Source organism: Puma concolor, chromosome B1 (genome assembly GCF_028749965.1).
Source record: "Puma concolor isolate L17-30 chromosome B1, mPumCon1.1.hap2, whole genome shotgun sequence".
Classification (NCBI taxonomy): Eukaryota; Metazoa; Chordata; class Mammalia; order Carnivora; family Felidae; genus Puma; species Puma concolor.
Genome location: NC_141670.1, coordinates 86101383 through 86127046, shown reverse-complemented (window position 1 = coordinate 86127046; position 25664 = coordinate 86101383). Strand labels below are relative to the sequence as shown.

At 39.4% G+C, this 25664-nt stretch overlaps 1 protein-coding gene across 3 annotated transcripts in view; it reads right to left on the bottom strand.

The window, feature by feature from the left end:
- Window positions 1-25664, bottom strand: part of RNF150 (ring finger protein 150) — a 292634-nt gene that overhangs the window by 103562 nt on the left and 163408 nt on the right. For all 3 annotated transcript variants that reach the window (XM_086704179.1, XM_086704180.1, XM_086704178.1), the window contains exons 3-4: window positions 10604-10675; window positions 8304-8386 (exon numbers count right to left, since the gene is read on the bottom strand). In XM_086704179.1, the coding sequence (XP_086560305.1) occupies window positions 8304-8386; window positions 10604-10675 (155 nt within the window). The remainder of the gene's footprint in view (window positions 1-8303; window positions 8387-10603; window positions 10676-25664) is intronic.

The window sequence follows — 25664 nt, the reverse complement described above, 5'->3', positions numbered from 1 at the left end:
GCTTTCGGTAAAACTTGATTATGATTTTTAAAGTTTTCAAATGTTAAAATGATGTTCATTTTTTATAGGAGATTAGAACGATTTCTTATGTTGTTCATTATGGTCTTGTAGTATCTTGCAGGGAGAGTGAATGAGAGACCCTGTGCCCCCTAAAAAGACAAGTTTATCATGAATATCAGGGTTGAACTGTGGTATTGCTCTGGGCTGTCATCCAAGATCTGGACTTCACATCAGAGTTTCAGGAGAAGCAGGGAAGGCTATGAAATGTCCAGGTGGATCTGGTTGGAAGCATCCAATGAAAACAAGGATATTCTCTGAGACACAGTGAACAGTTTCCCATTGGATGAAAGCCACTGTTTGTTTAGCAAGGCACTTTGGTGTAGGCACTGTGCTTACACCTCCATTAGCTCAGTACATCTTATTAATTTGATTTTAAGGAGGCTGGGCCTTGCCAGGCAAGTACTCTGGGAGTCTTAGGATACATGCTTTTTTCAGACAGTTTTACAAATGGATCCCTCTACTGTTAGCCATGTACTTTATTCTAGATGTCTCCCAGAGCTGCTTCCCTGGCAGAAGAAAATGTCACCTGTCCTAGGGCACAGGAGTTAATGGATTATAGTATTTGAGGAGCCAATAATTAGGTCCATGTTACAAATATGTCAGTTACATCAGCTGAGAAAGGGAAGCAGCTGGCTGTTGGGTTGGTTAGATGGACAGAGTGTACATATGATCATCTCGTCAGTTGTTGACACATGTAACAGGCCTTTCAAAGAACTCATCAAAACTAGTAAAACAAATGTCAGCTTTGACTTTTCAACTGACCTCAAAAGCATTCCTTTTCCAAATCTCCAGGCCTCACCCTTTTAGGTTCTATCTACCTCAGATACTGAAATGTCACCAGAAATTCTTTTGTAAATTAGAGTATCAATTCGCAAATATAAGCTTCATTTGTCCTTCACTATAAATCTGTTCTATACTCTAACAGTAACCACTTATTCTGTTTTTGATTTATAATTTGGCATATTATTGTGTTTAAATCTCCATTTCATCACTTTCAAAACAAATGCTGTTACTCGTGTTCTGATCTTTGTAAAAATGTAGACTTAAGTTTCAAAAAAAAAAAAGGCAGTATGATAAATTCTATGTCCCCAACTAGTCTCATTCCTAAAATGGATAGAAGAGGAAACGTGGCATATTTTACCACCCAGAATCCAACAATCATCTTTCCAAAATGGAACTTTGCCTAGGTGAGCCAAAGCTGGTCCTCAAGGTGTTCGTTTATTTGTTTTGTGATTAAATCTGTTTCAGTGCTTGAAATCTGTTTCTTCTGTTATGGTTTTTGAGCAACAGTGCGATACCTGCATGATTTTTTCCTATTATTTAGAATCAAAATGCAAAGATATGCACATGTTTTAAATATAAACAATTACAGATGTATCTACCAATCACCAGCTGGTACGGGTGGCCATTTTCAACTGTTGTAAATGTTGTCTCATGCTGGGTTTACTTCCCAAATCTCTCCTGACTCCAGTTCGGGCCCCCAGAATTTCTTACCTTGACTTTGCAATAGTCTCTTAACTGGTCCTCAGACTCCTGTCAGATCCCTCTGAGTTATACTCCACATAATGCCAACATGCAATGTAAACAGCAAAAGCTGAACCCAGCAAGCCCCTCAGCCCCTGGCTATAATCCAAATGGGCATTCGGGTCCAATGATCTAGGCCTGCCTGCCTCTCCACCATCATCCCCGACTCCTGCACTATAATCTGTCAACTATAGGTTGCATCAGTTAGTTATCTTTGCTTGAGACATTCTTACCTCTTATTAGAAAACTCCTTCAGTAAAGCTTCATGGGCAACAATTAGGCAATTTGAATTCATAACCCCAGAAACAAGGAAATAATCTGAAATATCAACTAAGGTCTACACACATAACTATTTATAACTGTGTTATTTATTATAGCAAAAAATATGTATGTGTGGGGGACAGCTTAAATGTCTAAAAATAGTCAAATAAATGATGACATATGAGACATTATATGTTAATTGAAAATGATGTTGATAAAGTTTTACAAACATGGAAAATGTTTATCTTAGAAACGACTTAAGGTGACTTAGGAGATGCAGATATTCAAAAAGGTGCCGTAAATGAAAAAGAAGAAATTAAAACAAGAATGGAGACATAAAACGGCCAAGGATAAAGCTAAAAAATCCCTTTTGGCTAGGGGTGGGCCACAATTTTGGCTCTTGGCCTTCTACCGACAAACAGAAAAAAATCTGGATGGTATCATAATTCATTACCCACAATATAAAAACATTCCTTTGCTTGGGAGAAGTGTGATTATTCTGTACATGAGCTGCTCTGGCAAAGCCCCATGAAGAAGTCATAGAATAAAATCCTAACAAGAGACACAACGGCAAGTTTCTGAAGATTGCTTTTTACAGCAACCAATCCCTGATAAAAATGCTGGCAATTGCACCAGCCAACTCCATTCTCCCTGAGGAGCTAATATGTGTAATAGGGCAGGATTTCTGGTTTTCTGGATTTCTGTGAACCTACCTTATTACAGATGTATATTCAGAGAAACAAAAGGACTGAATTATATTTCAATAAATCTTCCCAAAGAGTAGACTTTTTTAAAAATCACACTTTTGATACATTTAATGAGTTTAAAGTTGTACTTGCTAAAAAAGTACCTGGAGTCCAGCTAATCTAGCTGGATAATTAAAAACAGACTTATCAGAATGAATAATTAAGGGGCAGGAGTTGAAGCAGGAAGATTAGTGAGAAAGCTACTACAGAAAGCCAGGAAAGAATGGATGGTGGTAATGATGTTAGTAACGGTAACAGGAGCACTTATAGTCCTAATCATAATAAGAGTAACATCATATTAGTATTGTAATAATAGTAACAAGAATAATAATAGCAACAATTTTAATAATTATCATTCTTTGTTAGGTTTTAAATTGAATATGTAAAAATTGATTATTAGTTAGCCAACTTCAAGTTAAATTAGATGCTTACATCAAAATCTAGGTTTCTTCATTGACATTTTCTTTATAATAAAGGTCAAGGCTAAATTAAAAATACAACACACACACACACACACACACACACACACACACACACACAACCCTCCAGACTAGGGGAATGGGGAGTTAACATTTAATGGTTACTGAGTTTTAGTTTGAGAAAATGAAGTTTTGGAAAAGGGCAGTAGTGGTGATCATACAACAATGTGAATGTACTTAATGCCACTGAATTATAAACTTAAAACATGGGTAAAAAGGTCAATTTTATGTTATGTATCTTTTATCCCCCCAACCCTTTCCAGAATTATCTGATCTAACAGGTAACCCTGCTCAGGACAAAAATGACATCCTGTTGTGAAGAACCAGGAGCCTGGACAAGCCCTGGACCCACAGGCCACTCATTGACCTTGACTCAGGGGGTGCTCAGAGCAGCCCTGCCTGCTGTTCTCCTTCAAACACTGGAAGCTGGCTTGAAGCTTCAACACTAAACAGTATAAGCGCAACGCTTCCCAACCAGAACTATTTTGGGATAGGTGTTACAACTAAGTTGCTTTCCTTATCCAACCACTAACCCCTGCTCTAAAATATCAAAATCAAAGACCTCAGTAAGAGCACAGGTAGTAGTGACTGCCTCCTACAGTGTCCTCCAGGAAACACTGTTTACAAAATGTGACTATATGAGGGAATTGGTTGCATGGGAACTCTGTTTATGAGCAAGGTAAAAGTGGGGGCATATCTACCAAAGATGATAATTTAGTTTGAGAGGATGTTATCTGTAATCCAACTGTCATGACAGGGAGCCAGCAGGGCATGCTGCTTCCACGGGTCACTTCTGCATAACCCAACGATATCATCTGTATGTGAAAAACTGCTTTTGTCTGTTTTCTTTTTTTAAATTTTTTTTTCTTTTTTTTTTTTCCAACGTTTATTTTATTTTTTGGGACAGAGAGAGACAGAGCATGAACGGGGGAGGGGCAGAGAGAGAGGGAGACACAGAATCGGAAACAGGCTCCAGGCTCTGAGCCATCAGCCCAGAGCCCGACGCGGGGCTCGAACTCACGGAGTGCGAGATTGTGACCTGGCTGAAGTCGGACGCTTAACCGACTGCGCCACCCAGGCGCCCCTTGTCTGTTTTCTTTAAGTGGGGTGGGATGGTGAGACGCGAAGAGCTCATCAACAGGTTATTAAGAAACAAGCTAACGGGAACCAGGACACCTTCCTGTTTAACCTCAGTAGAATATTCTGACTGGCCTATGAAAGCATCTGGACTCTTGAGGAGCAGGTTCTAAATAAGCACCAACATGCCAGGGGCTTTGGTTGGTTTATTTAATTTAGAGTTTGATCAGCTTCTGCCTACAGAGTCAGAGGCCAAAGGAAAGTAAAAATGAGCCACTAATAATCTGGAACCATTTCTAACATATTCTTAGAATATTAAGTGAAAAGAGGATAATAAACGATGTTGACAGTAGTGTCTCAAACTTGAAAAAATAGGCATGGCAAATCAAAGCAAGGAAATATACACAAATATTAGCAGTTGTTATCTGCTAACGCTGAGGGAGTCAGACAATTAAATATTTATGCAGTATACCAATCTTCTATAATGAAGATGTAATAGACAAAGCAAACTGCTGTTAGTGTGAAAATGTACTTTTTTTGTGGAGCCTTTCTTGTGCCTAGCTTTGCTTCCTCCAACTTTTTAAAATCCATCTTGCTTTGGTTGTTGTACGCATCGCTCTGAATTGTGATTGCTTTTTTAAACTCACATCTCTCTCTTCCACACTACACTGATTTCCTTTAGGGCAGAGATCATGCCAGAGTTTTCAACTCTGGTACTTCACACCATGCCTGGCACACGGCGGCCACACAATAAATGTCTATTGTTTCAAATGAAGCATTCAGGCCCTTTAAAATTGTTCCTACAACATACAAGAGTTCCCAAAGTCAAAGGAAAAGACAGTAGCAGACACTAATACCCTCCTAAATTAATGATAATGCTGTAGGGATCCATCAGAGAAAGGAAATAATTCTATAGGCACCTAGGGAAAGGATGCATATATTCCTTTCTTTCTTTCGTTCTTCTTCTTTTTTTTTTTTTAATGGCAGACTTTCGCCCTGCCCAAGGAGGTCAGATTCTTTTTGAGCCGGAGTGTTTGAAACTGGGTAGCTAAATAGACTGAAATGGTTAACTACTGAAGAAAAGGAACACCGAAGGATAAAAGCCACGGGAAGAATCTGAGAGCCCAGCTTATTCCCTGGACAAGAGAAGACAATAACATTTCAATTCAGTGCTTCAATAAAATATCTTCTGTAGCTAAAAATCATAATCACAAGTACAAATCTGACTCGCCAAAACCAGCCCTAAAGTCAACTGTAATGTAGATTTCGGCATATAGATGGTGTAAGCAAAATCAAAGTTCTTTGGAAAACATCCTAGCGGTGTATTAGGATCAAACCCAAACCACAAAAGTTGGCCCTGTCTGACCCTGAGGTGCTTTGTGTGTTGCTGTGGATGTGCATGCCTGTCTGGCCCCACAGGGAGCCTCGTCTGTGCATGTGCCAGAGAAGGCCCCTGGGGGAAAATGGTAAGTGCGTATGTGCGTGACTTAACTTCAGTAATCGCCGTGACTACAAATAAGGAAGGGAGATCATTTATTAATTCATCCTCATTTGTGCAAGGGTTTCCAAAAGACACAAACAAGAGAATGACTCTGAAAAAATCATGGCACAAGAATATCCTGGAGTGATTCGGAAAGATACCCTAAGTGACCCCAATAGAGAAGTGATGTACCTGGTGTGTCAGAAGTTAGGAGGCTGCAGAAAAGAGTATAAAAGAAGAAAGACAAAATCTAGATTTTTTTTTTTTTTGAAACTGTTTATACTCCGAGGGGATGCAAAAAATTCTGTGGGTGAGTCAGCCTGGAAATAATGAGAAAGAGAGTCTATAAAGTTCATAGGAGCTAGGGCTTAATCATACCCCAGAGGAAATTATGTAGCAAAAAGCAAATGCCAGTGCATTTGTTTGATAACATCCATTAGCGCAGACTGTCTGGCAGAAACAAGCAACAGGCATCAAAATATCTCGACTTTAAAGTCAGCACGGAAAAAGTGGATGAGCTCTTCAAAGAGTAAATATATATGGCTCATCTAAGATCAAACGATAAGGAACTCTAACCTGTACTTGGTAATTCTCAATGTTATTTTGTTATTTAAAGCAGGGCCCACAATAAGGAAATAAAAGCAGATGGACAATAAGAAGCTTGAAGCAGAAAGAATCAAGGAATGAGCTGAGAACCAAATAATAATGTAAAAATGAAGAGTTTCAGGCCAAACTGAACTGGCCTAGGGCAAGGGCTAGTATAAATATAATTGAAGTTCCTAAACTTTTATTTTTATTTTTTGTAAATATTAAAATGCTATTTCCCTGGTTAGTATTTCCAAAAATTATACTGTAGTAGATAGATCTGGAATAGTACATGATGACAATCTAAACACTGCTAAAGCAATGTAATTTGTCATAATTAAGAACTGAAATCAGCCAATGTTCCACAACAGGCGCATGGTAAATTGAATTGTGGTACATCTATGGCTTGGATATTATGCAGCTTCTAGTTAATTCTGCGCAGTAACATGGAATATACATGACAGAGCTCTAGATGAAGAAGTCACTTTATACAATATGGATTACAGAGCTAAAGTAATGCTATATATAGTTTTTAAAACAGATTTTCTTAATTACATTTATATTCTCAAGAAAAAGTTTCAATTCAACTTAAATTTGCTTTGATGTTTTTTTTAGTAGTACCCTCATAGAGCTCTAAACATACACCAAGCAGAAGCAAAGCACGTTCCTCGCTTCTATGAGGCTTTATGAAACCCTTAGTAAAATATTGTAGACATAAAAAAATGCTACCTCTGGAGCAGCATCTCTGTAGCTCACACACCGCCTGCCATTCTTTGCCAGTGTTTCTAGAAGTCACCAAGTAAATACCAAGTGTAATGTCTGAAGAGAGAATTGATACATTCCCTCATAGGAAGACCCATCGAGCCTTCATGTGTCCCAGTTTATGATTTTGCCGTAGAGACAGTCAAGCATCTATAAACTAGGGAAAGTGAATCCCCAGGGAAGGCTTTGGCTAGGGCCAGCACAGTGCACTTTTCTCCAGGCCCTTTCCTGATGATCAATGTGCCTAAAAGCATTTCAGAAGAGACCATTCCCCTTGGGAGTTTCTGCATTTATTTGCATACCCTGTCCTTTTTTTTTTTTTTGACACTTCTTTGTCATTTTGGGATTATTAAACTAATTCCTTTACAGGCATATTTTATTTCTTTTGTATTTCTAAAAAACAGTTCTTAAAGGTGCCCTGATTTATATCTTTGTGTATTTTATCTACTTTATTTACTTAAATACTCTTAAGAATTTTTAAAGCTAATCTTTCTAAGTGAAGAACCTCTCTTCAAGGGATAATTTTTTTATGTCTAGGATACTTCACAGATGCAACAACAACACTAAAAAAGCTGTTTAATTACAGGAAGACAGCTTTTATGCAGTCTTGAAGTATTTGATTTCATTGAAGTATTTAAACTTATTTAATTTTAGCCATATAAAAAATTCAAATACCTTAACAGTGAATTTCAATTAGGGAGAAGGATTAGGGTTATACAAGAAATCACTTGGGGAGTTCTTGAAACTAGACCTGTTGGCATTTCCAAATTCTAGGAGTTTCGGAGTGACTGTCACATTCCCTTCCTGCCGGTAAAACAAACAAAACAAACAAACAAACAAACAAAAAATCCAAAAAATATAAAAACAAGGGAAATGAAATTTGCCTTTGACTTCCCAGGTACTCCTGACCATATTCTGGCTGTTGATCCCTTCATGAGTATTCACAGCATACTTTTAAGAGTTCATTAATTATATTAAAACTGCACTTGTGAAAGTGGGAACTGATTCTAAATACCACAGTTTTGTTGTTACAGAAAGCTCTTACTTGGAGCCATATCATCAAATTGTGTATCATGAGGTTCTAATGAATAGCAGTACTCATCCTTTGGTGCAAGGAAGATCAGAAAAATATTTATTTCACAAGAAAGAATGTTTTCAAGGGGAACGGTCACACAAAAAGAACAAGGTTTTTGATTGTTTGATACTTAAACCCGGAAATGGTTGTGCAGACTGACCTTGCTGGGCTAGGCCATGCAGGTCTGAGCCAGGGAGGTCAGCAGGCACTCGGCATGCACACCCCATTCAAAAGCAGGCAGCCCAGTGACTCACCGGCAGGGCAAGATCCGTACAACGTCGTTGGGCTTGTACCCTTCAATGCAAACTGCACAGTTATCAAAATCGGGCTCTGTTTCCTGTAACAGAGAAAATACAGATGAGCCTACTTGTGTAGCTTCAGCTCTTGGGGAAATATCCAAACAAGCAAGGAGAGCTTGCTTGGAGCAAGGCTTTCAATGGCCCAGCTGCCATTTTCTTAATCAAAAATTGCTCAGTTTCCATTCCTTCCAACCTCCACTTTTTGTTTCTGGGTTCCACTGCAAGCGCTTTTGTAAGGGAACGGTTTTTTAATGTATCGTTACTAATTATGCTATTTATTATAATTGTGAGAAAGTAATTTTTAAAAATACCATCACTGAGAATGCTATTTATTATAATTAGAGGTGACATCAAAAGCTCAAGGATGAGAAATAGCGTTTAGGGAGAACTGTCTGAACGTTATTTCATCTATCACCTCCTTGGGAATCTTATGTACACAACTCCAGAACAATGGATTTAACTTTTTATTCAAGTATATAAATCTCTTTCAATACCCCATTGTATATGATTTATGTGGTGGTCCCTGCTCTTTTATTCTTCTGTTTGAGGGGAAAAAGTAATGAAAAAATATACTTTAAGTTTAGTAATGAATTAAATGAATTTCATCTTATCAAGCTCAATAGCATTTTTATATAGTTGAAAAACAGCAGCATGTAGTGAGACAAATCAATTATTCAGACTAAAGACAATACATGTAAGAGTTGAGAATCCCTTACAATGGCCCAAGGAGCCCCAAATACATGTACTGCAATCCGCTGCTCTATAATTTCTTCTGGGGAGAAGAGAGACCTTTAGAAGTCTGTGGGCCTGGACTATACTGTTTTATTGTTCCTCCTCAAGATATGCTTCTGCTTTTGATATGGTCATTGCAGCAGTATTTACAATAGCCAAGATATAGAAGCAACCCAAGTGTCCATTGATAGATGACTGGATAAAGAAGATGTGGTGTATATATATGTGTACACACACACACACACACACACACACACACACACACACAATGGAATATTACTCAGTTATAAAAAAGAATGAAATCTTGCCATTTGTGATTGCATGGATGGATCTAAAGAATATAATGCTAAGTGAAATAAGTCTGTCAGAGAAAGACAAACACCATATGATTTTACTCATAGGTGGAATCTAAGAAACAAATGAACAAAGAAAAAAAAAAGGAAACAAAACAACCAACAAAACCCAAACTCTTAAATACAGAGAACCAACTGGTAGTTGCCAGAGGGGAAGTGGGTGAGGGGACAGGTAAAACAAATAAGGGTGATTAGGAGTACACTTATTTATTTATTTTTTTTTTGATGTTTATTTTTGAAGGAGAGAGAGACAGAGCGTGAGTAGGGGAGAGGCAGAGAGAGAGGGAGACACAGAATCTGAAGCAGGCTCCAGGCTCTTCTGAACTGTCAGCACAGAGCCCGACATGGGGCTCAAACCCGTAAACCATGAGATCATGACCTGAGCCGAAGTCGGAGGCTCAACAAACTGAGCTGCCCAGGCGCCCCAGGAGTACACTTATCTTGATGAGCACTGAGAAATGTATAGAATTGTTGGGTCATTAGGTCATACACCTGAAACTACTGTATAACACTGTATGTTAATTATAGTGAATTTAAAAAAGATATGCTTTTGCTCTTGGCCTTATGTCATCATTCTACAGCTAGGGAGGCTGCTGCAGTGACTTTGGGGTTCTAGATGCTAGAGTCAGAGGGACTGAATATGCTTTCTGTATTAACTGCAGACATCAGTGGAGGACATCACTCATCATATAACACTGTCCTCTTTGCAAGGATTTATGGACAAATATTCTCAAGTTGGAACACCAGGGACAACCATTTGGTTTTTACCTTGTGGGACACCAGAATAAGGTAATTAGATATTGCTTGAATATGTTTTCCTTCTTTGCCTTGGCTCCCGGAAAGCCCCAACCTAAATTTGGGATCCATTTTCTGTTACACAGTTCAGGTAATATATTTGTGTACAAATTGCATCCTACCTCCACCTGTTTTTCCTATACTTACTTTTCAATTTCTTATATATTCTGTCCAACGACTTTGTTGTTCTATTGCCTGTATCTTATTAACTGTTTTGAATTATATTAATAAAGATGGGTATAATAACAGACTTACAGGAGAGCTATTGTCACGTATCCCCTTTTCCCACCCTTCCCTCTCTTCTACCCTGGCTTCCAGAAAAGTCAGGAACTGTTTTAAGATAGCCCCTTACCAAAAAAGAAAAGAGGCTGTTACCTTGTCGCCCTTCTTGATGGTTCTGACCTGGAGCTTGCTGATCGCTTTCTTTGCTGCATCTCCCAGTCGGCGCTGAAAAACCAAAAGCTGCTTGTGAGTAATAAAGATGTGTAATTCTTGACCTTGTTTCTGATGGCATTTAATAAACCAGGCCAGCTATCTCTGAAATCATGCACAAGTGGCATGAGTGCTAATGACAATGGCTAGAAGAGATGGGGTAGTCCTATTTGTGCAAAGTGGTTCTAGTAATTGAGGTCTATTAAAGAGCTCTGTCATTGAGAGAAGCTCTTTATGCACAATGTTAAGCAAGTGACAAATGATATGGGAAAATCCCGCACTACAGGGACTCCAGAGCGGGTTACAGTTGTGCAGACTAGCATACACACACCTAAGTTCAGTAACTTGCCACTCTAGCCATTTAACTTGTACAAGGAGATAGCCATTCTGGAGTAGCTGGAATAAACTTCATCTCCTTTTGCACAATCAGGGTTTATTGTTTGTGTATTTCTTTCAATTTGGAATTTTAAGGGATTTCCTTTGCTTATACAGACCCAGCCTAGATTTATATCTCACCTGTACTATCCTATTCCATCACATTCTTACATGCCAATTTCGCATCCTCTGTGTATGTTTAAGAGTGGGTATGCATACAGGAAAATGCATAAAACATACATGTTCAGCTTAAATAATTATAAAGCACACACCTGTGTAACCACTGTAACTCATGTCAAATAATATATTATCACTTCTTTTTTCTTTTTTTGATAGGGAAAGTTGCCATCCTAGTGAGCCCTGAAATAATGTAACGATAGACCAATGAGGAAGAAGGGGAGAGGGAGAAGGGGTGGGTGATGAGAGAATTAAGTTTTAATCTGTCAAGCAGATTTGCTTGTGTGCCTGTGAGTTTTCTACTCCTTCTTAGGTACTATCCTGTAATAGATGTGTATTTGCAGCAGTGAAACATATTTGAAGGACTATAATAAATAAGACATTTAACAAGAATAATCACTTGCTTTATTAATATTTTTCCTTTTGAAAATAATACTCAAGCTTCTTTCTTTTCTTTAAAATTGTGAACATATTCTAACAAATAGTTAACATACTTTAGGTACTGCTAAAGCTTTATATGCGATATCACCTTCATTCTTACAATAATCCTATGGGAAAAAAATAGTACTTTATAGAAAGAACTGAGACTTACAGAACTTAATTGTTTATATCATAGTCAATGAAAACTCAGTCAGAATTTGAATTAAGTTTGACTGTAAAGCCAAAGCTAAACTACCACTCTTATTATTCACTAATCACCCAATCAACAGACCAGCCAGTCAGCCCACCAACCAACATCCATCCAATCAGCCAACCAGCTAACCAATCAGCCAGCCTGCCAATCAATGGACATGTGGCCAACCAGCCATCCAACCAACACCTGGCAAACTAGCCAGCCAACCTACCAATCAGCTAGCAGCCAACCAACATCTGGCCAGCCAGCTAATCAGTCAACCAGCCAAGGAACTAACCAGCCAAAATCTATTAAGTGTTTATCAATATGGCACTTCCTCAAGCATACCGCAGCAAATAAGTAAATTAAGTAGAAGACAGGTGTTCTTCTTGTTAATTCATTTTCTCTTTTATATTTTGTCCTTAGTTTCTAAATGATTACCGGCAATTTTAACAGAAAAGTTTGGTTGTTACCTAAAAGGAGACCTACATACACTTGAGATTTATGCAGAAGTCCATGAGTAGCTAGCAAACTAAGGTAGCAGGAAAAACAAGGAAGGTTTATAATGATAAATACCATGGTGGGGGGCACACTGAGTGAAAGGGAAAAACACTGAGATGAAACTAAACAGGATGGAACTCTCTGTCCTTTCTTCTTCCTCTAATGTTTTGATCTACAATCCTTTGATCTTAACTCAGGCTACTTCTTCAGGGAGCTCTTCTTCCATGTCTCCCAAGACAGAAGATCCTTCTCGTCTATACCTTATGGAATCTGTTCCCACTGCTTCATAACACTGTCATAACATTTGCAACGTGACATTTGTTTGTATAACCTATCCCTGTTACATTTCCCTCAAGAAGGTCCCAGCACCTAGAGTAAAGCTGCCTTTGATAACTGACAATTAGTCCACATGTATTTTGAATTACTTATTTTGTCCCAGGGTTTTGGAAACAATGGTAGTGAAAAGGGGCACCTACTGGCTGAGTTGATAGGACATGTGACTCTTGATGTCGGGGTTGTGAGTTTGAGCCCCATTATGGGGGTAGGGAATACCTAAAAAAATTAAAAATCTTAAAAAAATGGTAGTTCAAAAACGCATTAATTCCTGCTCTTTCTAGCTTACAATCTAATGGAAACTCCATAAATGTTCGATGAGTGAATTAAAATCTTAAACCAAAAGATTTTTTTAAAGCATGAAAAACCATCTATGAAATTTAGCCAGTTAACAGGAAAATTAATGGACAAACTATAAGCAATATATGTGGTAAGGTAAGCAAAGCTGTGATCCTGGCTTTGGCAAAACCAGTCAGTCTCAACCAAGAGCTGCTTTCCACTGGAAAAGAAACCTGGAGCAGGAATTGAAAGGAATTGAGACAAGGCTACTAGTTACTAGGAGTAAGTGTAACAAACCTGTAGGATATTACATTTAGAATAAGAAATCTGGACCCAAATAAACAAAGGTTTTTGTTTTTCATTCAAGAGATCAGATATTTTTGCAATTGTGTTAATGTGTATTACAAAATACCTGGCCCCAACAAAATCACATCAACTGTTTTTTATTTTCAAGGGCTAAGCAGAGCAATTAAGTGGCAAGTATTATTTTCAAACAACAGTCACAGATTATACTCAAAGGAACCAGAAATATTTTTTTCAAAATTTAATTTTATTTAAGCAATTCTTTAAAAATTTTTTCTTAAATTGTTGAAATTCAAAACATAATTGAGTACAATTTTTTCATAGTACAAGTCTGCTAATGAAGAGAATGAAATTACTTTTGGTGTGTTTAACTGGGGTTCAGAGTTAGCGTTCCTAAGCATCACAATCCGTTGTTGATCTGTAATGAGGTTTTATGTACCATACTGAGTATATCGTTTTCTATGCATAATTCTTTACAATTTTTTTAATGTTTATTTGTTCTTGAGAGAGAGAGAGAGCGCGCATGAGTAGGGGAGGGGCAGAGAAAGAGGGAGACATAGGATCTGAAGCAGGCTCCAGGCTCCAAGCTGTCAGCACAAAGCCCGACATGGGGCTTGAACCCATGAATCACAAGATCATGATCTGAGCCAAAATCGGCACTTAACCAACTGAACCACCCAGGTGCCCCTCTATGCATAATTCTGTGTGATGAGATTACAAGGGAAAAATAGTGAAATATAGGGCATAATCCCTATTTTCATGGAATTTATAATCTATTTGTAAAATTATCATTCCAGTGGTAGAGCAACCTTAAATACTTACTTATATATACTTCTATATACTTATTATACTTCTATATACTTATAAGTATACTTATATACTTATATATACTTAAATATAGTATAATATTACTGTTTCATGGAAGAGATGAAATAGTGCATTACAAGAGCCTAAAATAATTTTTGAGACACTTTATATAGTTCTGAAGAATACCTATAAAAAAGTGAAGCCAGACATGTCCTTTTATTAGAAAGTCTGTAATGTGGCTTATGCTGACTTATACACACAACATTCATATTTTTTCTGTCTTAACTGTCGCTTATATTCTATTACTTCATTATATAATAGTTACTTCTTTTGACACAACCCAAAAGGAATGTTGTTTTAAAAAGTTTTTATTTTAATCACCCAATGCTTATCACAACATGTGCACTCGTTAATCCCCATCACCTATTTGACCCATCCCTCCACCCACCTCCCCTCTGGTAACCATCAGTTTGTTCTCTATAGTTAAGAGGCTGTTTCTTACTTTGTCCCTCTCTGTCTCTCCTTTTTTCCCTTTGCTCATTTGTTTCTTAAACTCCACATATGAGTGAAATCGTATGGTATTTGTCTTTCTTTGACTGATTTATTTCACTTAGTATAATACTCTCCAGCTCCATCATGTCATTGCAAATTGCAAGATTTCCTTTTATATGGCTGAATAATATTCCATTGTGTATATACACCACATCTTCTTTATCCTCGATGGACACTTGTGCTGCTTCCATATCTTGGCTATTGTAAATAATGCTGCTATAAACATAGTGATGCATGTATCCTTTTGAACTAGTGCTTTTGTATTATTTGGATAAATGTCTAGTAGTGGGATTACTAGATTGTAGGAGAGTTCTATTGTTAACTTTTTGAGGAACCTCCAGACTGTTTTCCACAGTGCCTGCACCAAGTTTGCATTCCCACCAACAGTGCACAAGGGTTCTTTTTTCTCCACATCCTCACCAACATCTGTTGTTTCTTGCCATTCTGACAGACGTGAGGTAATTATCTCATTATAGTTTTGATTTGCACTTCCTGGATGATCAGTGATGATGAGCATCTCTTCATGTGTCTGTTTGCCATCTGTATGTCTTCTGTGAAGAAATGTCTGTTCGTGTCTTCTGCCCAGTTTTTAAAAAATGTTTTTTATTTATTTTGAGAGACAGCATGCATGTGTGTGGGAGAGGAGCAAAGAGAGACAGGGAGAGAGAATCCCAAGCAGGCTCTGTACTGTCAGCATAGAGCCCAATGCAAGGCTTGAGCTCATGGACTGCGAGATCATGACCCAAGCTGAAATCAAGAGCAGGATGCTTAATCCACTGAGCCATCCAGGCACCCCTCTTCTGCCTATTTTTAAATTGGATTATTTGTCTTATAGGTGTTGAGTTTTATAAGTTCTTTATGTATTTTGGATACTAACCCTTTATCAATATATCATTTGCAAACATCTCCCATTCTGTAGGTTGCTTTTTAATTTCATTGATTATTTCCTTCAACGTGCAAAAGCTTTACTTTAACATAGTTCCAATAGGTTTTGGTTTTTGTTTCCCTTGCCTCAGGGGACCTATCTAGAAAAAATTTGGCAAGGCTGATGTTACTACCTATGCTCTATTCTAAGATTTTTATGATTTCAGATCTCACATTTAGGTTTTTAATCCATTTTGAATTCTGTATGGTCTGTATGAGTCTTTCCTTTCCACTCAATGAGTCCCTTTTAATATTTCCTTCAGGGCTGGTTTATTGGTCACAATCTCCTCTAGTTTTTGTTTGGGAAATTGTTTGCTTTTCCTTCTACTCTGAATGACAGCCTTGCTGGGTAGAATATTCCTAGCTGCAAGTTTTTCCCATTCAGCACTTTGAATATATCATGCCACCCATTCCTTTCCGGCTTGGAAAGTTTCTGCTGGAAAATACCCTGATAGCCTTATAGGTTTTCCTTTGTACGTAACTGTCTTCTTTTGCTTATTTTACTATTTTTTCTTTACCACTATATTTTGCCATTTTAATTACAATATGCCTCAGTGTGGATCTGCCTTTGTCGATTTTGTTGGCATCTCTCTGTGCTTCTTGGACTTGGATTTCTGTTTCCTTCCTGGGTTAGGGAAGTTTTCAGATATTATTTCCTCAAATAAATTCTCTGCCTCCTTTTCTCTCTCTTCTTTTTCTGGTACCCCTATAATATGAATGTTATTATGTTTGATGGAGTCACTGAGTTCTCTAAGTCTATTTTCATTTTGCCTGATTCTTTTTTCTTTTGTTCAGCTTCATTACTTTCCGTAACTCTGTCTTCTAGGCCATTAACTCATTCCTCTGCTTCTCCCAGCCTGCTGTTCATTCCATCAAGCATGTTTCTCATTTTGTTTATTGAGCCCTTTATCTCTGCTAGGTTATTACTTATCTCTGTATTAATGATCTCACTGTTGTCCTCCACTTTTTTCTCAAGTCCCAGTGTCCTTATGATTATTGCTTTAAATTCTCCATTGTGCATATCACTTATGTTAGGAAAGTCAGCTATGTCTCCTATTCTTGAGGGTAATGGCTTTATGAAGAAGTTCTGTGGTGCCCTGCAGTGTTGTGTCCTATTCTGTAGGGCCTGGCACTTACAGGAGTGCCTCCTATGTGTGCTGTGTGCACTTGGCTGCTGTGTCCTAGCCACTTTATCCTCCAGTCCAGTTGTCTGCAGAGGCTCTCTTTCCCTGTTGTGGGCAGTGTTTGGTATCTGGCCTGAATGGGGCACATTTTAACGACGTGTGCTCTGGCTTGCTTGTGAAAGGAGACCTGTCATCACCGCCACAAAAATGAAGGCCTTGCAAAACTCCCAGTTTAGGAGACATGGTGTGGACCAGGGTTTGGGCCAGTCTTCTGGGGGAAGGGGGCCTGCCGAACTAGGACTGAGACAATTGTAACTGAGAAGAGCAGTTCCGCGGGTACACAGTGGGGGTGGGGCTTGGTGTAAGCAAATTAGGCAGCCAGGGTCTATGCTGCATTGCTTTCTGCAGGTGGCCATTATTTATGCTGGGGGACAAGGGAGGGAAATGTTGCTCACCAGTGTTCCTTTGTTCCTGGAGGGGGTCTCTCCTTGAATGTTGCCTCTCTGTGACATGCTCCAAGATGAGCTAATCTCCCTGCTCTGTGCCCCAGGCCCTCCTCAGATCGGTTCCCATGCTGTATGTCCTTAGGCTGTTTGCTCTGCCTTTTCTCCAACAGCAGCCCCAATGTCCTCCAAGCTCTCCCTGAGCCAAGCACGCTGACCTTTAAAACTCCAGGCTTTAAGCCTCACTGGTTGCAAGAACTCATGAAATTCCGGCCTTGTTTTCCAGGCCAATTGCTATGGGGATTTTTTTCCCATGTGTTCCCATATGTTGGTCTGTCCTTCACCTTCTCCTTGACCACGGCTCTCTCCCCACCATGGTGGCCAAAATCTGTTTGTCCACCAAACCACGTCTCCACACTTCCTACCTTCTTCAATGTGGCCTCTTCTCTACCTTTAGTTGTGAACTTTGTTCTGCCAGTCTTCAGATTGATTTCTGGGGTATTCAGGACAATTAGAGAAGCTATCTATCTAGTTGTATTTGTGGGATGAGGCAAGCGTAGGGTCCTCCTACTCTGCTGTCATCTTCCCCTCCAGTCCTCTAAAACAATTCTTTAGCAAGTGAAATATGCCCTTCTTAAAGGTGAGCACACAAGGTAAGTTCAAAGACTACTTTAAATTTTGGCCTGCACTTAATTTTATTTTTGGCTGTATCTGAATAAAGATGAGGTGTCTTTAAAAAACATCCCCTTTTTCTCTTCCAGAAAAAGCCATTTCCATGCCCTTTTAAAAGGAAAGTGCAAGCTGCCTTTATTTTTAAAAAGTGTCTATTCAGGAAATGTAAAGTATGTGGACATTAAGGAATCAGAGATTATGGTTAACAGCAGAGGTAATGGTGAAGGAATTAGACGAATTCCATTTCTGGCATTCTGATGGCTGAGAGCTGATGAGGTTAAAGGAGTTCAGTGGAGGATAAAGTCATTTGGGAGATGGGAGTCCCAAAGTAGAAGAATTAACAGATGGATAAATTAGAGTTAAAAAAAGAAAATAATCAAGGCCTCTTAAACATCAGGTCTATGAGTCCTTCCTCCCTGGAAGCCCCAAGATATCAAATACCTCACAAAAGGCAGGAAAACATATTTTCTGTAATTATTCTGAGAAATGGTACAATGGCATTCTTTTTCTTTTCTCTTTCCCGTGGAGTTCCTTGAGTCAAACCTCATTCCATATGTTATTGAGAAAGAATAAACATATACCTCTTTGGAGGAGGAAAAGGACAGCATATGGGCAGAGGCTGACAGAAGATATGAAAGCCCTACCAGTGGAGGAAGAGATGTTCCTGATTCCTGGAGAATACAGAAAAATCAACTTCTGAGATATGTATGACAATCATGCAACCATGTAGTGCTAGATTCATAAAACAGATTAGCAAAATAAAGGAAAAGCACCATAAAGTTTTAAAAATGCTATGACCACTTGCATGTAGTCAAATTTTGTTAGTATGTGCATGTCTGTGTTTCTTTTTAAGTGACATGAAAATCACACACACACAAATAGTGACTTCTGAATTCAAGAAAAAACTGTCCCACTTCCAACAACTTTCAAACTAGTATTATTGGATTTCCAAAAGACAAAACTAACAAGATAATGAGTAAAACATCAACATTCTTAATAATATGGCCCAAACAAATCAGTTGCTTTAGTAACTGGCTCCTCTGTCTTTGGGTTTTTTTTAACGCACCAGGTATAAGTGAGAGGGAAAACTATAGGCCCTGCTCAAACTGAGTCTTGTGTGTAGCCTGAATAGAGATTCTAAGGGTTCGAACCGGAAGTCTATCACAAAACAGATTCTTTCCTTTGTGGTTCTCAGAAATGCAGAGTGACACAATGCTAATGGAAGACCAAGGGGCCACCTTACATTTGCATGGGTCTTCTGTTTCAGGTAGGGTTTCCTCCCTCTTCTCCAAGGTGCTCCTATGGATTTTCTCTAGCCCAACTAGACCCAAATCATACTATTCACTAAAGATTGTCAGGAGTGGGACCATCTTGGTAACTAGATATATCCACCAATGTGATTGAAACAGATATAAAAAAAAAATATTTACCAAGATTACTGGTTCCTGGCAGTGAAGATAAACAGCTTTATGGAAAATAAATACAGAACTGTTAATTAACAGAAGAAAGTCCTACATAGATGCCAACAAAGATGGTAAGTGACAGACTCCAATTCAACCCAATACATATAGTTATCTCCTAAATACTTAAGAAACTGAGAAAAACAAGATGCTTTCTTCATGTTCCCCTCTGTGTTATACATAGAAATGCAGTGATGAAAAAAACAAAAACCAAAAACAAAAACAAGAACACTGAGGAATAAGGATTCCAAAACAGAGCATCAAGATCAAGTTTACGTTCTTCTATCTCATTTGACTGGTTAATTCTATATATTTGCCCCTTGTATCTGACTGCTATATTTTATAATCATGATTATTATCATTATCACTACCACCAAGTGGAAAAAATAACTAACTGTTCTTATGTTTTAGGTGAAGGAAAGACATTGTGAGCATAAACGGAGTTGGTCCCAACTGTCTGGAACCTCACGTGGCCACAGGTGACTCAGACACTTCCTCCCTTACTCTAATACTTATTAATGATCCTTCCAGGCCTGGTTGACAGGACAGAAATCTTTGCACAGCCAGTCCAATTTCTATGATGTAGAGCACCATCCATAAATCTAGAAACCTGGATAAAGAATTAGACTATTCTAATGGCCATGGTGACCTCATGGAGCAGTGACTTAAGGCTGTTTGTGTACATACAACATGAGGTAAAAACATCAGGGTTATTTTTTGTGGAAGGTGTTGCAGAGGAGAAGGCAATGGCTTGAAAGTTAGAAGATCTGATTTTCGGTCCTATTTCTGTCACTAAGTAACTGTGACTTTGGTCAGGTCACTTACACATTTCAGACCTTAGTTTCCCTTATTAGTAAAAGCAGGTAAGTTAGTAATGTTATTTTCAGCTTTGCCAGCTCAGGATTTTCATCCAGGAAGAACAGAACTGGGAATCAAAGATCCTTTCAGATCCGAATTATCTTTTAAAAAAAGCAAATTCAAGGCTATATACTGCACTAAATACTTCATGGATACAATGCACTCATTGCATTTCTGGCCCCCCTAGGGCTCTGCACTTTGTCCAGAGCAACATCAGGGACCATTTTGGTCCTTTTTCTTTAGGAGACAGAAGATCTCTACCTGTAGACCTTCCTCTGCTGACTGACACTCAGAATATCTCCTTTCCTTTTTCTTTCCCTGTAAAATTCAAATTTGCTTTATATTCTATTTCTTGCCTTGTTCTAACCTAACTTGAACACTGGCATGTACAAATGAAATCAAAGGGAGATGGGCCATTGTATATGCAAATAATAGGAAAAGGTATTCACCGAGAGAGGTCACTCTTTCAAGAAAACTTGTTTGAATGTGATTACCAGGCCTCACATGAAACAAAACAGGTCTGGTTCCCTTGGATTAGCCTCAAAGGCAATACTGTTTGTGAATAACAAAAAAGAACCTTAGTTTATCTTATCTGCCTGTATTTGAAATAACCTCCATCTACTGGGAGTCCTGTGGTTTTCAGGACACAAACCCATTACTTGTATCTGAGATGGGATGTCCTATTAGCGGGACACTGACGCCCAGAGCATCACCAGAAGACAGGCTCACCTGCCACAGCCAGGGCAAGAATGCTGCTTGCTGGTTTTGCTTTGCCATCCTGTGGGGTTTCTAAAAGCAGGTAAGAATTAGTAAAAGGCAGCAGAAGTGGCACATTTGGGAAATGAGGGACACAGGTGTGGAGGAGAGACCGCGCATAGTGCACAATGGTGTTCACGATCAGAAGTCTGTCACCCATCCAGCCCTTGATGTCAAAGTTCTAAAAGAAGTTACTAGTTAGGATGTCATTAGATGGGTAGAATGAAGATGAATCCTTAGCACACTCTGTGAAGCCCCCAGAGGTAGGGAATCTTAAACTACATAGTAGAAAGGACTTAATCAGAACGCCTGGTTGGCTTAGTTGAGCATCTGACTCTTGATTTCGGCTCAGGTCATGATCCCAGGGTCACGGGATCAAGCCCCGCATTGGGCTCTGTGCTGAGCATGGATCCTGTTTAAGATTCTCATTCTCTCTGTCTCTCCCTCTCTCCTTCTCTCTCTCCCTTTCTCCCTCCCCTGCTTGTACATGCATTTACTAAGATTAAAAAAAAAATTTTTTTTAAAAGGACTTAATGAGTCCTTACTTCTCATGCCATAAAGGGCCAAAGTTCAAATAGTAGAAAGGTGAGGAGTCCTTGCGTTCACTGCTATGGCAGAAATGGGGCTGGCACCCTCCCCATGGGTCAGGTCTCCTCAGTATCTCAATATTGTCTGTGGAGGCAGCTTGGTCTCGTGGAAACTACTCTGACTTGAAATCACCAGCCTGGTTGTGTCTCCATGAAAAAAAAACCAAAAACCTCACTTCGCATTTCTCTGTCTCAAATTCATTATATCTAACGTCCTTTAAGTTTTAAATACAATGGTTCTGGGGGAAGATGGTCAGCATTCTCAACCGCATGAGTAGAATGATGGCCAGGTATCTCTTCCTCCCAGTTCTTACCACTGTGCTTTCCCATCCACAGCTTTCTGGGAACGGGGGTTCTCAGGGGGAGAGGTATCCAGGCTATGCATGTAGAAGTCCACCCTGCAGATCAATGGGCTATTTTCTTAACATACTCATCCAGAGGCATCACGAAGACGTGAGGAGAGAAAGAGAGATACGTCACAGTATTTAAAAGTCACCCAGACATGTGTCAAATGGCCAGTAAAATGTTTTTCTTAATCACTATAGGGCCTTTCTATCTCTGATAAGCAGCTTCCCACGCCATCCTGGTGCCTTCACCAGCGGCCTGCTGCTCCCACAGACACACGTGTGGCAGAAAAGACCTCCTTCACCTCAGCGCCCTTCCCGCAGCTTCCTCTCCTGGGCCGACTTTCTTTGCTCTGGAGGGCAAAACCACTGTCCCTACCTTTATGATTCAGGTGGGTTCCTGACTTCAAATGCTCCTGTGCACTTACTACACTGGATGGTCCTCTTGCCTCATGATCCTGCCCTGCCTACCACCCTGTTATTTTGCTCCCAAATCACAATTAAATTCAAACCTTTTTTTTTTTTTGGCTTAAAACAACAGAAATTTACGGTCTCAAAGTTTTGGAGGCTAGAAGTCCAAGATCAAGGGGTCCACAGGATTGATTCCTTGTGAGGGAGAATCTGTTCCATGCTTTGTGCTTAGCTTCTAGTGGTTTGCTGGCAATCTGTGGCATTCCTTGGCTTGTATATGTACCATCCCAACTCTGCCTTCATCTCCAAACAGAGTTCTCCCTGTATGCGTGTCTGTGTCCAAATTTTCCTCCTTTATAAGGAAACCAGTCATTGGGTTAGGATCCCAACTTACTTCTAAATGACCTTATCTCAAGTAATGGTGCCTACAATGACCCTACTTCCAAATAAGGTCACATTCCAAGGTACTCAGGGTTATGACTTCAACGTATGAATTTTCAAGGGGACATGATACAACCCATTACACTGTGTAATGGAAGAAAAAGAATCTCTTGATGAAAGGGTATGGGAAAATCTCTAAGATGCAAAGAAATCAACATTTCAAATGATAATGTGCTACACTTTATGTAAGAAAGGATGAAAAGAACATGTACATATGTGTGTGTCTTCACAAAAATATCGCACCAGAAACGTGTTTGCACCAGAAATCACTACCATGTGTGCTTCTGGGGAGATACTTGGGTTTCTAGAGGAGGAGAAGGGTGGGAAAGAGAATTTTTAATGCAAATCTTTTTTATTATCCTTGCATTTGGAACCATGAGAATACACTACTTATTCAAAAATTAGATTTAAGAATAATAAAAAGCAAACTGAATCAAGACTGCTAAACTACTCTCAAGAAGAATGATACCAATTTCTGAAACCTGCTATCATTGTAAGTATGGAGCCCTTTACACCCTTGCCTCCCCAGGATTGGGTTTTAGCAGGTTTGCTTTTTCCTAGATTTGCAGGCAAAAAAATGACATCTGATTGTTTATATGCTTACAATGATCTCCTCCAGGCACCACTTGCCTTCCTTAGATCAAGTATCATCTTAACATCTTTTGTGGCATTTTTGCTCTTTATAGGAACACATTCTATATCAAAGAAATTCACTTTTTGAATTTGCCATACATGTTGCAAATGTTCTTAATGTCAGTGAGTTCCTTTCACACATGGAAGATTTAAATGGATGTGTAAAATTTATGTGTGGCAGGTGCACTGTTAAGCTGCCAGAGAGACAGGAATGAACCTGGAAAAACGTGAATTATCAGTGGTTCTTAGGGATTACTCACATTCCCTGGAAAAAAATCTAGAAAGGACAGCAGCCCTCCTACCATTCTCATTTTTGGGTCCTGCACAAGACGGGGCACGTCTTTTTCGCAGAAGTCTTGACTGAAACTGTGTCTACAATGATAATCAACAGTGAGCACTTTTGTGGTGCTTATTCTGTAAGTGACAACTGGAAAAGAATGGCATCTCCTGGAGGAGACCAACCCGCTGGGCTTGGACTGCCAGGAGGTGCATAAGACGTTCTCAGGATGGAGCATTTCAAAGATGTTAAAGATCCTAGCTTTAAAAACTGCCAAGCTGTTTTCTTGGGCAACAGCTTACCTTCTCTGTTTCCTCACCTGAAGAATGGGGTTATACTTACAGTACCTTCATCATAGAGTTAAGAAGAAGTATGTCAATATATAGAAAGCACTTAAAACAGAACATACTCTATTTACTCTTAAGTGGTCCCAGCTCCTAACAGACATTCCAGCTCTGACAGTATTTTAGACCCTTGCCTAAGCTGCCCGGGGAGTCACATTTATGTCTGGGTTTATGTCTGATTATGACAACCGAGTATTCTAGGATTCATCAGAGATGAGGCTCCAGTGGGCTACAATGTGACACGAAAAGCAGTCCCCTCAAGGTCTTGTGTGTGCTCTGCAACAACCTGCCTCCTAACCGATATGGGATGCTCCAACAGGCTCTCCACATCACGAGGCTTGTTCAGAAATGGGAATTGGGAGTCTGGCCACTTCCTTCAGCTCTGTGGAAACAATTAATCCCTGTATTAAGGCATACATAAGCTGGCTGATAGACCAAGGTCCCCAAAGGACGCTGGCCTGGAAGAAAAGATGGGGCTGTACGAAAGAAAAGCATCATGAGTGTAAAAAGGTCCCAGTGGACCCTGAGCAGAGGGCAGTGGGTGCGGATGGAGTGTGAGGTTGTGGCTGGTCTCTGCAAACCAACCTTCTTGTTGCCCTCCCCCTGGGGGCTTGCATGCACAGGGAAAGTGAGGTGTGAGGCAAGGAGGGAATGGATTCAAATAGTGATATGAACTGGAAAGAAAACAAATACATAAAATAATATGATAGAGGGAAAGAGAGTGGGGTGTGAAGCCACATAAGCAGACATCAAGCTGTCTTTAGATCTCTTCTCCTGGATGCTTAGTCTCCAAGGGAGCTCATCCTGTCCTGGCGATTTAAATGGCATCTATGTACTGACGGCTCCTGTATTTCTATCTCCAGCTCTTCTTCTCTCCTGACCTCCAGACTTGCATATTGAAATACCTGGTGTCTGTGTTAGATACCTGGTAGATACAGGGATGCCTGGGTGGCTCAGTCGGTTAAGCCTCCGACTTCAGCTCAGGTCATGATCTCAGGGTTGGTGGGTTCGAGCCCTGCATTGGGCTCTGTGCTGACAGCTCAGAGCCTGGAGCCTGCTTCGGATTCTGTGTCTCCCTCTCTCTGCCTCTCCCCTGCACGTGTTCTCTCTCTCTCTCAAAAAAAAAAAAAACAAAAAAAAAAAAACAAAAAAAAAACAAAAACATTAAAAAAATTTTTTAAAAGATACCTAGTAGATATAATAGGCTTCTCAAATTTAACATCTGCAAATTCAAATTCTGAGTTCCCAGCCCCTCAGGATCTCTTCTCCTGTCTTTTCCATTTTGGTTCATGCTGTGAAAACTGACCTAATTGCATCCTTGATTCTTCTCTTTCTCTCACACATATGGTAAACATGTAATTTACTATCCAAACTATCACTTTTGAGAGTAAAATGGGGAGTTATTAACAATTAGGCTGGTACAACAGGTATAAACTAGGATATATTCTTTATACTCTATATTTAATCCATAGGATTTAAAAATATGATCCTAATCAGATTCCTTCTGAATTCTTGTTCACTCTGCTCCAAATCCATCACTTGTCATCTGACTACTGCACTAGCCTCTGAGTGGGTTTCTATCTGTTTTCATGTGTATCGCTTGTTGACAGCATTACAATGCAAGCTATGTGAAGGCAGAGCCCTTGTCTATAATGTGGAAAACAACTTTTGTTACATATAGCACAGAAACTTCTAGAAGCCTAGAAAGGGAAGTGTTAAGAGTTTCTGCCTCTGGAGAGAGCTGGAGGAAGGGAGGTTGAGGTGGGAAGAAATTTACTTTTAAATACACA